The sequence below is a fragment of the Coenobita brevimanus genome, chromosome 110, assembly GCF_032717465.1.
Source record: "Coenobita brevimanus isolate Jiangsu-jjx chromosome 110, ASM3271746v2, whole genome shotgun sequence".
Classification (NCBI taxonomy): Eukaryota; Metazoa; Arthropoda; class Malacostraca; order Decapoda; family Coenobitidae; genus Coenobita; species Coenobita brevimanus.
The window spans coordinates 35,235,102-35,250,764 of record NC_137063.1 but is presented as its reverse complement, the minus strand read 5'-3'; the positions used below and the strand labels follow the sequence as shown (position 1 = coordinate 35,250,764).

General features: G+C 42.2%; 1 protein-coding gene across 1 annotated transcript in view; it reads right to left on the bottom strand.

Annotated features, from left to right (window-relative positions):
• Window positions 1-15,050, bottom strand: part of LOC145417546 (betaine--homocysteine S-methyltransferase 1-like) — a 67,287-nt gene extending 52,237 nt beyond the window's left edge. Inside the window, exons 1-3 of the mRNA XM_080286255.1 lie at window positions 15,027-15,050; window positions 14,193-14,322; window positions 5,086-5,201 (exon numbers count right to left, since the gene is read on the bottom strand). Of these exons, the coding sequence (XP_080142381.1) occupies window positions 5,086-5,201; window positions 14,193-14,322; window positions 15,027-15,050 (270 nt within the window). The remainder of the gene's footprint in view (window positions 1-5,085; window positions 5,202-14,192; window positions 14,323-15,026) is intronic.
• Window positions 15,051-15,663: the final 613 nt, after the last annotated feature.

The following is a 15,663-nucleotide window of genomic DNA, read 5'->3' as shown; positions in this document are numbered from 1 at the left end:
AACCCAATTCTACTGTCAGCTCATCTATGGTTGTGTCTTTCTTGTTGACTTCCTTACCTAATTTTTATATTTCTTCCTTTTGCAAGTGCATCTGTTTCTTTATTTCATCAATCTCATTTTGAAAAGCCATCTCTAGTCTGTGTACTCGTTCCACCAGTTTATTGTGAGTCTCCATTTCAACCAGTTCTTGGTAGAAATCATCGTCCTGCTTTCTACCTTTATCCCTTTTCTTTTCCAAATTTGCTTTACCAAAGTATGTGGTCATTTTGCAGTACTAAAAGCATATATAGTACTTACATTCCCTGGAGCAGTTGTAGACTAAACAAACGATCAGCTGATTGTGCGCATGCTTGCGCTACTTTGTTTTCTTTTCTGTTTGAACAAGTCTTGCTTAAAACTTTTTTTTTTTTTTTTTTTTTTTAAATATTAGAACACCATTTAGTCTAACCTGGTACAGAGCTTGACTCATATAAAGATTCTAATTTAGGTAATGCCACTGGCCAAGTTGGCCGTGTATGGAGCGGTGGTGGCGTGCATCTAGTCTTCTCGGTGCCTCATGTGTGTGTGTGTGTGTGTATTAGGGTTATAACTTTTTTATTTTTATTTCAAATAAGAGGTAGTCTGTATCATAAATTGATGAAATTTTGCTTGAAAACAAAGAAAAAAGCCCTTATTCCTCTCAGTTTAAAAAAAAAAATGGATTACCATATACCAATATTTAATGTTACCGCACGCAAGTTTTATCACTTTCTTAATTTGTATACAGATTTTTTTTATAACTTTATAGACTTTCACAGAAGATTTTAGAACTGTTTAGAACTTTCTACAAAGTTTGTAACGTTCTATAGTCGCAACGCTCGACTCTGAGGTTGTTATTATCGTGCCCTGGCAACCTATAATTCAAAAGTGCCTCTGATTTCGTGTATGAGACACATGTGATTCGTGTATAATATGTTCGTGTATAATAATATTCGTATATAATATAGTGAATAATAATATGATTCGTGTATAATATGATACGAAATGAGACGCACTTTTGAATGGCAGGTTGCCAGGGTACGATAATGACAACCTCAGACTCGTGCGCCGCGACTATAGTATGGTATAACATTGTTTAGAACATTCTAGAATAATCTAAATACTATAAAACGGGACGCAGTTTTCAGCATCTAGCAGATATCTTCGCAGTTTGCAGGTGAACAGTCAGCAAAATAACTGCTTAGTGTGTAACTGTTATATATATATATATATATATATATATATATATATATATATATATATATATATATATATATATATATATATCAGATAAGCATGATGCGCACAAAAGGAGTGATACTATCGTACAGAAGAACAAGGATGTCTGGACCAATAATTTGGTGCGGTTCCAGCAGTCACATAGAAGAAGAGGAATTGTGCCTTTAGAAGAATCTTCATTAGAAGAACAATGCAGAATGCCAAACCAAATGCAAGTTGTTGGACGTTACCAGTTTCTTGGAGAAAAAATCAAATTAAGAAAAGAACAAATAATAGAAATTTCCAAAGAAGTTACAAAATTATGGGAGAATAAATCGAACTTTCCACATGTGTCAGATCAAGCAACACAAGCAAAGCTTGACAAGGTGCTACAATCTTACGACGAATGTGTCAAGAGGGGAAAATATGATGTCTTAAATAAACTTTTTGATATCACAAAAGTAAATGGTCAATGGTTATCCACTGAAGATAAACAACTCTACCACCTACACGTGAAATGCAAAGGAGAAATAGGGTACTCAACAGGTCAAGTTGCAAGTAAGGAAATCATTCACCCTTCAAAAAGACGAAAACTGCCTGATGAACCTATATTATCATCAACATCTTACGAACTTTCATTTTGTGGTAGTTGCACTGAATCTGATGACAGAGGAAATCCTCGATGAGTCAGGAGGGAGAGATGACATGAAGTTTTTGTACCAATTAACACGAGTGTTTAGTTTCTTTGAAGAAAAAGGGCATTTTCCTTTGATTAACTTTCACAAAATTCCAAACATCAGTAATGTGAGGAGGAATTCAAGAGCGATTCTCGCTATCCTTGCATTCATTTTCATACCTACAAGGAAGACATTGGAGAAGATATGCAGATTCATTTCTTACGGATGGGCAGAGTACTGGTTTACTATCTATCTATCTATAGCCCGACGCCCTAATCCCGCAAAGGGTGGCTGCAGACAAAACGCCTCCAAGTCACTCTGTCACCCACCATTTGACTCCCCTCCCCCCAACTCACCCCCCCCCTCCCTCATATACCTCTCAACTCCATCCCTCCACCTCATCCTCGGTCTACCCCTCCCTCTCCCTCCCTCCACCTCACCTACATACACCCTCTTAGTCAGTCTTTCATTCTCCATCCTCCCCACATGTCCAAACCACCTCAGTGTATTTCTCCTAATCTTTTCAACCACATCCACATCTACCCCACAACGTTCCTTCACTTCTTCATTCGTCAACCTGTCCCTCCACGTCACTCCACATGCTCCTCTCAAGTAACTCATTTCCACTGCTCTCACTCTTGACTTGTTCCCTTCTTGCAAGGTCCACGCCTCGCTTCCATACGTCAGGGTAGGGATCACAATACCATCATGCAGTGACTTCTTAACTTCCATACTCACCTCCCTATTTCTCATCACTGCTTTCAGTGTACCAACAACCTTCCTTCCCTGCTGTACCCTTTCATTTACTTCATCCCCCAAAGTTCCATCCTTACTCATCACACTACCCAAGTACTTGAATGCACTCACATTCTCCATATCCTCACCATCCAACCTCACTGCACACTCTGTGACTTCATTCCTCTCAAACACCATAACTTTACTTTTGTTTACATTAACTTTCAGCTTCCTCCTCCTACACACTGTCCCAAATTCATTCACCAAACCTTGCAACTCCCATTCATCTTCACTCAACAATACTGTATCATCAGCAAACAGCAACACCGGAAGCTTCCAAATCTCATCCTCATTCATTAGGGCCACCCCCACATCCACTGCCCTACCTTGAACCTCCTACCTTGAACCTGGTTTACTAATGAGATGAACAATGAAAATGAATTCAAGAACTTGTCAGAAATATTGAAACCTTACAAAAAAGCACTAAACTCATTGCAGAATCACTGGAAGCAGAAGGCATCCTTACTCAAGATACCAAGAAGTAATCAGTGCAGAACGTGCACTCTAAGTGATGCAGGAATTTTAAGCTGCCTGCAGAAACAAAGCCAAACTGCAACTAAGATTTATTCTAGGTAATAAACAGTGATTTTAAGAATTAATGCATTTGTATAAGCTCTTTTGTTTATTTTTATTAGTATACATGTAAATATACACTTGCAAAAATCTTTTTTTTTCTTTCGGGGCGATCTTTTTTTTTTTTTAACTGAAAGGAATAAGGGTTTTTCTCTTCGTTTTTAAGCAAAACTTCATCAACTTGAGTTACAGGAACATAACATTGTAAAAAAGTTAAACCCTAGTGTGAGCGTATATATATATATATATATATATATATATATATATAATCCAGAGAGAGGGAGAGAGAATTCATTTCTGGAGAAAAGGTAGGTTGCAGTTTTGTTTTTTTTTTTTTTTTTTTTTTTGCGTACTGAGGAAGATGGTTAGGATCATGTATGGGGGGTGAGTCAAGAAAAGTTGCCAGGTACGTTAAGAACCGGCCATGCAGCCAACAATCTTTGAAAGGGTTTACAGTCTCAGGCTCCTATTACTCCCTCAGTCATGTCCGCACACTCAGTTATCTGATATGATAAAATGTTAGGGATAATGCAACTGTGCGAATATTAATGAAGCTTGGCAGTATTAGCACTCAGGCTGCTATATTCACTCTACTAAATATTGTACAAGTGTCTGGCAACAGCTGTAATAAGAACAGGAAAGATGCCACCACGAAAGGGTTAATATGCACACCTGAACCCCTTCAAGATGTTCTCTCTCTCTCTCTCTCTCTCTAATTTTTGCTAACTCAAATGATTTTATTTAGTTTATCACATGACCCTGGAAATAAAGGCGTGAATGAAGGCTACATATCGGGAAAAAAAATATTTGAAGATAATGTAGTTGCAGCTTAACCCCTTCAGTTCAAGGATGTCTTTTCGCTGTTTTTGTACTTTCAGACGAATTTATTAAGCATAAGGGAGACCCCTGGTAGTGGAAAGGATGAACGACAGTCTCCATGAACCCCTTCAGCAGTACCATTAACATTTCTGCTTTGGGTGCCATATACTGTAGTATGGTGGTGGCACGAACGAGTAATGCTTCAGATAGGGGCGTGCATAGTCAAGGCTAGAGCCCATGCTCCTTTGCCTTGCCGGTTACAAAGTGCTCTCTCTCTCTCTCTCTCTCTCTCTCTCTCTCTCAGTATGAATTTGTTTTAGCTAGAGACCATACCCCACTAATTATCTGTGCACGCCACTGGCTTCAGGTGCCGTATATGTACAGTCGGCGTCCAAAGTTCTGTCGCCCCTCCTGGCTTTCTCTCCTTGGACTTCAGAATGCACTGTGGCGAATCCATAGCAACCAACACTGATGTCTTTATATGGCCACAGATCAGTGTCATCAGTGTCGTTAGCTGAGGATTTACCACACTTACCACACTACCATTCAATATCCATGGAAATAGGAGCAGGAGGGGCGAGGTTCTGTACACACGTTGTAACCCGCCTCTCTTTCATGTATTTCTAGCTATACCTGTCAATTAATTATCAGTCTCCATCTATCTGTATAAATAAAATGCAACAAGCTGACTGTGAAGGAAGCAAATCTGGTGTTGTATAAGAACCTTAGATATCAGATGATACATTCAACCATTTCCACATTACTGATGAACCCATGTCTGATAAATGAAGGTTGCAACCAAGTGCAGAAAAACACAGTATAAATACAACTAATATTCAAATGATTAGTATTCTAAAATGGTAGATTCTACTGTATATGTATTTATCGTATATCTCCATAGCATTTGATGCGTATGAAAACCTGCAGCAGGCAAGATAATTCGTATGCAAAAAACATGTATGATAACTGAATTAAACTACCTTACCGTGAATTTACTAAGTGTTCTTCCGCCACGAGTGAGCTTGTCCTCGCTGGAGTAGTGGGTAAAGGTTTGTAGCACGTCACTGCCCGCACGCAGGAACTCTCGGTGCAGCTGTTTCACTGGCGGGGAGGAGGGTTAGTGAGAGGGTGGTGGTTATGATACTGGTGTGAGGGGATGGTGAGAGCGCGATGATAATCAGAGTGGTGGGGGGTGAGTGGCGACTGTGATGAGCCATTGATGGTGATGGCTGCAATGAAGGCCGTGGTGGTGAGGAAGCTGGTGTGCGGTGTAAAAAGTCGTTCCTGATACGGCCAAATATATATTGCTTGATGGTCTTATGATGAGATTACCTTTTCCGAATATAGTGAACTGACAAATAACGGGTTTTTCAGTGGCAAAAGCAGGTGTTAAAGCCTACTTCCACAATACGTTGCCATGAAGGGATATTCTCATTCATGTCTGGTGGATGAGTATAAAAATATAAGCGGCCGTTCTCTCCTTTATAAGTTCTTTATTCACATGCACGGGACCCTTTTTAGGTTCAGTATTTTAGTCCTGTTAATAGGCATGGATCTGCGGTGGATGGGTGGTTACCGTACTCATCTCGTGACTATGATGGTGGTGACGGTGTGATGATAACTGTGGTGGTGATGGTTGCGAGTAGGTATACTGGTAATGGTGGCGATTCTATAGTGTACATGATGATTATAGTGACAAGCATGTAGTGGCAATGATGGTGACTAGTGGTGATGGTGGCGCCCGTGTGGAGGTGATGATTGTGACTGGTGATGTGGTGGTAACAGCTGGAGATGATAGTGACTACAGCGGTGATGGTGGCGGCTGTGTTGGCTGTTTGGTGGTGATGGCTGTTGGTGACTGTTTGGTGGTGATGGTAGCTACTGACTGCCGGTGATATTGTGACTGGTGGGGATAATGGTGATGGTAAATGTAGTGGTGACTGCATGGTGGTGACTGGTAGTGATGGTGATAGCTGTAGTGGTAATGGTGATGACAGTAGTGATGATGGTAGTGACTGCGTGGTGTTGGTGCATATGTGGTGGGGTTAGTGGTGATGGTGGCGACTGTGTGTGAAGTTGATAAGGTGTGGCTGTGCATCATCAACAAAAAAAGGTACAGGCAATTTGTAAACCCTCCCCTCTTCCACCTTCATATACAGTATACTCTAATTTTTGTATATATGTGTGTGTGTGTGTGTGTGTGTGTGTAGCGCAGCTGAATCTGGAAAAAGGATTTCGATGAAACTGGCAGGATGTTATTGTTGTTATTTGCTGGGGCTTAACCCCTTAACCACGGGTGTCATTCCAGAATGACATTGCAAAAACTGAACCAAACCGCGGGTGTCATTCTGGAATGTTTGTGAATATTTTGAATGCCGCGCATTTTTTCCGCGTGCCAATTGTTTCAAGGGAGAATAGCTATTAAGTTCTTTCACTCCAGCTGACCCCCACCTCCCTCCTCCCATCCTCCGGGGCCCCACCTCCCACCCCCTGGGCCCCCCACCCTACCCCTGCCCAAACACGCATCAGTATCTGTCCAGATTTGTGAGTGACAATGGCACTGATGTGGGAGTGAAGTGCGGGCAATTACAGTGACTTTTACCTGCCTCAGTGAACACAGAGTGGGTGTTTATCGTATGTGCAGTGTTCATATATGTTTATAGTATTATTATCAGTGTGAGGTTGGCATTTGGTAATGGTGTGTGGGTCGAAAAATAGTGATTTTAGATCACTCACTTCTAATGGCACTCCCCATCCAATGATAGTCAACGAAATCATGAAACCTACATCATTGCAAAGCTGAAGGTTAGTACTTTCTAATGGTACCTTATTTTTCGTTCTAGATTTATTTTGTGCAGAGTTATAAAGGTTTAAAGTTTTTTTACATTTTGGCTGGAACCCCCACGGGGGGGGCCAGTTGGGTCAAAACAATGCCCGTGGTTAAAGGGTTAATGGCCATCACCCACTAAGAGGGGCATGAACAATGATACAATAAAAAGAAAACCGGGGCAGGAGGAAAACGGCAGAAGGAAAGACGGCTGGTCTATGGAGCCAAGCGAGCAGGTAGCATAAAATAAAATGCTCAAAGGGTGGCAAGGTAGATCATCTCACCATTGACAAACAGGTTAAATGAAATGCCTATACCCAGGTCATCCACCCAGAGAAGATCGTACAGGGTCTTCTAATGCGACCCCCCGAACTGGTACGACCGTGTATGGGCGCCATGAGCCAGAAGTTGTCGATAAACAGATCTCGAGCTGGCAGTCACTGGTTTGGGGCACAGGGCGAGATGGGCCGCCCTAGGCAGCTGGAGGAGGGGAAAACTCAACGATGTCCACCTAGGCCGAGGAGTTGGCCGATGCACCCTTGGCCATAGAGGTGGAGTCGGAAGAGTCCAGCCCCTCTGCAGGTGCTGATGAGTGGTGGTGGTCGCCAGTAGGATCTAAAACCGTATCCATGGTCTGGCCCAGTACCTGAAGACAGGCAGTTGTGCCAATTTAGTGCGGTGTCCAACCACAGCTGCTTCTGTGGTGTCTTTGAGAAGCAATAGGCTGTGGCTGGTAGGCTTGACGGTCCCGGCAACGATAGGAGACAGGACGTATGTCACAGGCAAAGCACTTGGAAATGACAAGGTGAGGCAGCCCATTGTCCTCAAAGATCTTAGGGAGAAGGATGCACGTTGCCCACTTGCCACTCCCACAGAAAGCACATCTCAACAATGGTGCTAACCATTCCAGGACTCAAAGGACCCCTGGCCTGGCATTCCCAGGCCAAGCGGCACAGCTGTGCATAGGCAAAACCCCCGGCCTGGTAACATCCCGGGCCTCAGGACCATTGGGAGTCCCAGAGAGAGCAAGCTTCACTGCCTTGCCAGGCCCAAGAGAGCATTCAAGATGCTATGGATTTGGTCCAACCACAGCTTGGTGGTGCACAAAAACATTAGCGCCAGGGTCCTGGATCTTGATGAACCTGTACCCGGCCCTACAGTTGAATCAAATCATGGTCCCCTGGATTGGCGTAGTAGGCATTGTGATCTACTTACTGTACAGCCCCCCTCAATGGGTCATAGACAATGCAGCCGAGTGATGAGCATTAGGAAGGCGTGAACTCTGCAACTACCAGGTCAGATCCTTTCCTGGAGACTAATGCCGTGGCAGGATGGTTGCAATTGAGTCACAGATGGGATCCTTTCAATATCATGTCGAGTGAAATTCTCTAAATGGGTGTTTTGACCCTCAATGTTGCACTGTTTGCAGGAGCAAACATCAGACTGCTAAGCACTTGCTTCTGGGTCTATGTTGAGCAGAACGGTATGGCATTTTCATGAACTTTCATGTGTTACTGAGTGCACACACACACACACACACACACACACACACACACACACACACACACACACACACACACACACACACACACACACACACACACACACACACACACACACACACACACACACACACACACACACACACACCAAATATAGTATGCCTAACTGAAACAAAATTAACACCAAGTATATCAAATGACATCTTAAACTTAGAGGAATATAATATATGGAGAAGAGATAGGAACTTAAAAAAGGGAGGAGGAATTATAATATTAACTAAGAAAAATCTAAAAGTCAAAGAAATAGAACTAGATATACCCTCACAAGTAGAACTGATTGCAGTAGAGATCAATACAACTGAAGGGAAAGTAATTGTAGCCAATTTGTACATGCCACCCAAGTCAAATACATGGGAAAGAGATGAGTATGAGGACCTAGCAGAGAATACAATTCAGAGTTTAAGATCATTACTACATAAAATGGAAGAGAAATCGGAAAGAATTATACTAACTGGAGATTTTAATACAAATATAAATTGGAATACTCTAGATATAATAAGCCAAGAAAGCTGTTGGGACCAAAAGCTCCTGGATCTCGTGCAAGAGTTTTTCCTAACGCAACATGTAAGGGAAAGCACCAGAAAAAGAGGACTCGATGTACCCTCAATGCTAGATCTCAGATTTACTAGGCAAGAAAACGATAATGACAATTTAATATACCACCCTCCATTCGGCAAAAGCGACCCTGCAGTACTAAATTGCAATTTCAGGATAGCATATGACATACTTAACAGCAATGAAAGTTACAAAAAGAGCCTAAACTATAAAAAGGGAAACTATCATGATCTAAAGAAGTACTTCTTAGAAACTGATTGGGGAAAGGAGCTTAAGAGGACAAGATTTAAATGCTATATATATAAAATTCTGTGAACTTTATGAAATAGGAGTCCAGAAGTACATTCCAAAGCACAAAGAAACAGAAAAGAAAATAAAGAAATGGTTCAATACAGAATGTAAAAAATCAAAAGAAAAAGATATTTGTTGTGGAATAGATACAGAAGACACAATAGTGAAAGGGGATATAATAATTACAAACAGGTAAGAAACGATTATACAAGAATAAGGAAGGAAGATCATAAACAGTTTGAGGAGGATATCATAAATAAAAGTATTGATCAACCGAAGCTATTTTACAGCTATATCAGAAGCAAAACTAAAGTAAAAGATAAAATACAATCCATTACGGACGAGGGAATCACCTATACACAAGAGAAGGATATTTGTGAAGCACTAAACAAGAAATTCCAATCAGTTTTTACAGAGAAAAAAAATTTTGAGAGGGATTATGTGGAACATGCATGCTCACACATACTACCAGGTATACAAACATCAGAAAAAGTAATACAGGAGGAGCTAAGTAAATAAGACAGAGGAAAAACAAATGGTCCTGATGAAATTTCATGTTGGGTACTACGTGAATGTGCAAAGGAGTTAAGTAAACCATTAATTTTAATTTTCAAGAAATCCTGATATTTGGAAGAAAGCAAACATTGTTCCCTTATTCAAGAAAGGGAATAGACAAAATCCACTTACCGACCAGTATCACTAACCAGTGTTGCAGGCAAGGTATTAGAAAAACTTATAACAAAAGCTTGGGTAAATCATCTAGAAGAACACAATATGATAACAGAAAGACAGTTTGGTTTCAGAAAAGGAAAATCATGTGTTACTAATCTGTTGAGCTACTATGACAGAGTAACAGACACATTACAGGAAAGAGATGGATGGGTAGACAGTATCTATTTAGATTTCAAGAAAGCATTTGACACAGTACCACACCAAAGAATTTTATGGAAACTGTACCATCGAGGAGGAATTCGAGGCAAACTGTATTGTTGGATGCAAGATTTTCTCATAAGAAGAGAAATGAGAACAGTACTAAGGGGGAATTACTCATAATGGAAAGAAGTGACTAGTGGAGTACCACACGGCTCAGTGCTGGCACCAATCATGTTTTTAGTGTATATAAATGATATAGACAATAACACTGGAAATGAAAGCTATCTAAATATGTTTGCAGATGATGCAAAAATACAAAGGAGAATTACTAACATAGACTCTTGTAAAGAGCTACAAGAAGAATTAAATAAACTTCATGAATGGAGTAATACATGGCAAATGGAATTCAATGTGGACAAGTGTCATGTAATCAAGTTTGGTAAAAGTGGAAAAAGACCTGACTGGGATTATACGTTAGGAAATAAAACCCAACACACATCAGAAAGAGAGAATCACCTAGGTGTGATTATCAATAGCAGACTATCTCCGGCAGACCACATCAGTGAGAAGGTACGGAACATGTATACACTGCTTGCAAACATGAGAATAGCATTCACATACATAAATGAAGACATGCTAAGAAAGATAATAACATCATTCATCAGACCAACCCTGGAGTATGCATCAGTAGTCTGAAGTCCTCATCTCAAAAAACACATAAACAAGATTGAAAAAGTTCAAAGGGCCGCTACAAGATGGGTACCAAGCTTAAGGGATCTAAGCTACGAAGAAAGGCTAAATAAACTGAATCTACCAACACTACAGGAGAGAAGGAAAAGAAGTGACATGATTATGCTATATAAATGCATATAAGAGAAGGAGGATATATCATAAATGATTACTTAACCTATGGGGAAGCATCAGCAAGAGGACACTGCAAAAACTGCACAAGAAGAGAGGTGATAAAGACGTAAGGAAATTTAGTTTCCCAAATAGAGCAACTGATCAGTGGAATGCACTACTGAATGAAATAGTGTGTGCCAAAACAATTCACAATTTTATGGATATGTACGATAAAAATGGTTAAAGACACGGGACAGTACGAGCTTGACTCATTCCTGTAAAGATACAATTAGGTAAGAACAATTAGGTAAGAACACACACACCAGAGAGAGAGAGAGAGAGGCTGCACATCCAGAGTTCAATGCTATTACTTCAATTGTGCTATGAACAGACGATTTTATTCAGGAGAAAATCGTGGTACCTGTAGTGGTGGTGGAAGTGTTGGCCGTGTGGTGGTGCTGGTGCTAGTGGTAGCTGTGATGATGGTGGTGGTGGTGGCAGCTGTAAAGGTGGTGGTCCTGGTGGTAGCAGTGATGATGATGGTAGTGGTGGTGGTGGAAAATGTGATAATGATAACGGTGATGGTAACTGGTGGTGCTGGTGATAGGTGCCATGATGATAGTGGTGGTAGTAGCTGTGATGGTGGTGGTTACTGTAGCTGTGATAATGATGATGGTGATGGTGGTAGCTGTGATGCTGAGAGTGGTAGTGGTAGCTGTGATGATAATGGTTGTGGTGGCACTGGTAGATATGATGATGATAGTAGTGGTGGTAGCTATAATGATAGCAGTGGTGGTAGCTGTGATGGTGGTGGTGGTGGTAGCTATGATGATGATAGTGGTGGTGGTAGCTATCATGATGGTGGTGGTGTTAGCTGTGATGATGGTGGTGGTGGTGTTAGCTGTGATGATGACAGTGGTGGTGTTAGCTGTGATGATGACAGTGGTGGTGTTAGCTGTGATGATGACAGTGGTGGTGTTAGCTGTGATGATGACAGTGGTTGTGTTAGCTGTGATGATAGTGGTGGTGGTAGTTACCATACCACACGACAACATGTGTTGCCATGTGGTGGTAGTTGTGATGATGATGATGATGATGATGATGGTGGTGGTATTAGCTGCAATGATGATAATGGTGGTGTTAGCTGTGATGATGATGGTGATGCTAGCTGTAATGATGATGGTGGTGGTGGTAGCTGTGATGACGACAGTGGTGGTGGTAGCTATTATGATAATAGTCGAGTTGGTAGCTGTGATGGTGGTGGTGATGGAATCTGTGATGACGATGATGGTGGTGGTGGTGGTAGCTGTGATGATGATGGTGGTGGTGGTAGCTGTGATGATGATGATGGTGGTGGTGGTGGTGGTAGTAGTAGTAGTAGCAGTAATAGTAGTAGTAGTAGTAGTAGTAGTAGTAGTAGCAGTAATAGTAGTAGTAGTAGTAGTAGTAGTAGTAGTAGTAGTAGTAGCAGTAGTAGTAGCGGCAGTAGTAGTAGTAGTAGTAATAGTTGTTGTTGTTGTTGTTTTGTTATTGTTGCTGTTGCTGTTTTTGTTATTGTTGTTGTGGTGGTTATGATGATGGTGGTGGTGATGGTAGCTGTGATGGTGGTGGTGATGGTAGCTGTGATGGTGGTGGAGGTAGTAGCTGTGATGATGGTGGTGATGGTAGCTGTGGTGATGATAATGGTCGTATATGTGATGATGATAGTGGCTGTAGTAGCTGTGATAATGCTGGTGGTGGTAGCTGTGGCAATGGTGATGGTGATGGTGGTAGCTGTTCAGAAACAGCTCTCATTTGGAAAAGTGCTGAACAGTCCAGTATGAGCACTACGTTCTTGTCTATTATATTAAATCTCTCTCTCTCTCTCTCTCTCTCTCTCTCTCTCTCTGGGGGAAGGGGACTTACCGAGTCATTGTGGTGTTACTGAGACAAACTACACTGGGTGAGTGGGTAGGTATGTGGGTCAGTGGGACTGTGGATAGGTGGAAGAATAGGGGAAATGAATTCATTGAGGAACAGTTCCATGGGTTAACAGGTGTGTCTATGGCTGGAATACGTCCATGTGGGAAAATACTTCCATAGGGGAGAAATACTTCTCTGGGGAAACCTGTCCAAGGCGAATCAGATCCAGTTGGAAAAAACGGGTCTGCAGGAGTTTAATATTTCCCCATGGAAAAAACAGGTCATGAGGGAAAACAGATCCACGGGTTAAACATTTCCAAGGGGGATGATGGGTCCATGGGGGAAAATAGGCCCATGGTGAAAATGCGTGCATGGTGAAAATAGGTCCACGGTGAAAATAGGTCCATGGTGAAAATAGGCCCATGGTGAAAAGAGGCCCATGGTGAAAATAGGTGCATGGTGAAAATAGGTGCATGGTGAAAATAGGTGCATGGAAGACAAAATTCATGGTGGAAAATAGGTCCACTGGGGAAAACCGTTCCATGACGAAAGTACGTCGATGACGAATATACTGTTGGTCCAGTGGCAAACAGCTGCATCGGGAAAAGAGCCGCACAGAGAAAAACACTCATAGACAAAATATATCTGTATGGGAAAATATATGTAGGGGTAAAAGTAGGTCCATGGGGGAGACTTGGTCAGTGCTGGAACAGGTCCTTGGGGAAAACAGGCGAGTGAGGATGGGGGGTTGACTTCTGGAGGGTGTAACAAGAGACGGGCTTAGGCGCTGATTCCTTCTGTAAAACACACACACACACACACACAAAATCTCTCTCTCTCTCTCTCTCTGTATGTGTGTGTGTGTGTGTGTGTGTGTGTGTGTGAGAGAGAGAGAGAGAGAGAGAGAGAGAGAGAGAGAAAGAGAGACTTACGTAATATCTTGGTTATATGCTATTATCAGTAACCTGTGTTGGCATGTGGTATGGTAACCTGTGTTGGCATGTGGTATGGTAACCTGTGTTGGCATGTGGTATGGTTACCTGTGTTGGCATGTGGTATGGTTACCTGTGTTGGCATGTGGTATGGTAGCTTGTGTTGGCATGTGGTATGGTAGCTTGTGTTGGCATGTGGTATGGTAACCTGTGTTGGCATGTGGTATGGTCAGCTCACATAATCACACAAGTTACAAGATATAACTGTATCAGTAACCTGTATTGCCATGACATGTGATCAACTAACCTGCCTCTGGGTGCTCAGCCGAGGCCTCGGGCGTCCACGGCCCGCCGTTGACATAGCCACGCTTCTCTAGGGCCATGACCATCCCGCCGTCACCTACCACCACGCCCTCTGCCAGGCGCTCCAGCAGACCCTACGTGATGAGGGAGGGGTTTAAGGGTTAAGGTAAGGTGGCAAGGGGTGCTAGGGTGAAGGTAGGGATGGGGGACGGTGATGGGATTGTGAGTGAATGTGAGAAGTGTGTGAAGGAGAAATGTAAAGATGCAAGTGTAGTACGGTGGAAAGTAGTATCCAGCCATCCTGCTCTATACTCACTGTTCACAGAATATACTGTAAATCTTTCTACACGCCTAAAGCTGCCTTCACCTCGGCTAGTTGTGTCAGTGCCGAGGCAGTACTAAGAATGAGAAGGTGTAATCATGACTTAGTTGTCAGGATTTCAGGGACTTGACTGGCGTCGGTTCAATGACCATATCACCGGGCATGGTGTTGATTAGTTCTCCCAGTGTCGTCCTTTGCTTTTCTTGGCTTTCTGCACCGTATCTCATCCTACCAGCATGTAAAAAATAATAAAAATAATAAAGTGGGACGATGATCATAGTGATGAATGCAGCTGTCACATGTATTTAACCTGCATTCCACACTGCACAGTATAATCATCAACGATACACACAGGCCTGGGTCAGGCACACTTAATCGTCAGAAACTGGTGGCTTGTTCACAATTTGAAGCACTCAGCAATATAGCCCTGAACGCTGCACCGCTTATGCCCAGTCGAGGTGTGCGACTAGTAAACTCCATCGGCAGAGTTGCCCATGCCTTTTATGCTCTGTTCACTTTACCTTGGCCTGAAATAGCCATCCCTGCTGAGTTATAGCAAAAGATTAACACTAGAATATGGTGCTAATCACAAAGAGGTACGGAAAGGATACAGCCACATTATTGTCTTTTTCTGCCACTGGGCTACGTGAAATAAGCCGCAACAGGATGAAAATCTGACCTAAGATAAAGTGAATGAACTACAAATAGTTTGGGGCTAGACTCACAACCTCAGAGACTGATTTGCATAAGACCCAGACAAGGGAGTTGATGTTCTCTCCCTTCCTTGTCCTCCCCCCCCAAAAAAAAAAAAAAAAAAAAAAGCTACAATAGTTTTCATCTTGTAACCAAGATTTAGAGGAGGAGAGGATGGAAAGAAATGAAACAAGAGACGGGGTTGGAGGGAGTGAAAGAGAACAGAACTAAAATCGCGGTCCTAAAATATCAGTGTAAGAGAGAGAGAGAGAGAGAGAGATTAATGCTTAGTCAGGACAGAGGCTAGAACACAATAATGTTGACGGCAGAGCTGGGGGTTGAAGGGACAGTACTGAATAACTATACACGAAGTTTAGTGATAAGTGTAATTAGTCATTCATTTATATAAGCACGTGGTAACTGTGTGGGTATCATTCCTAGCTATGAAGCTACCAGCCCG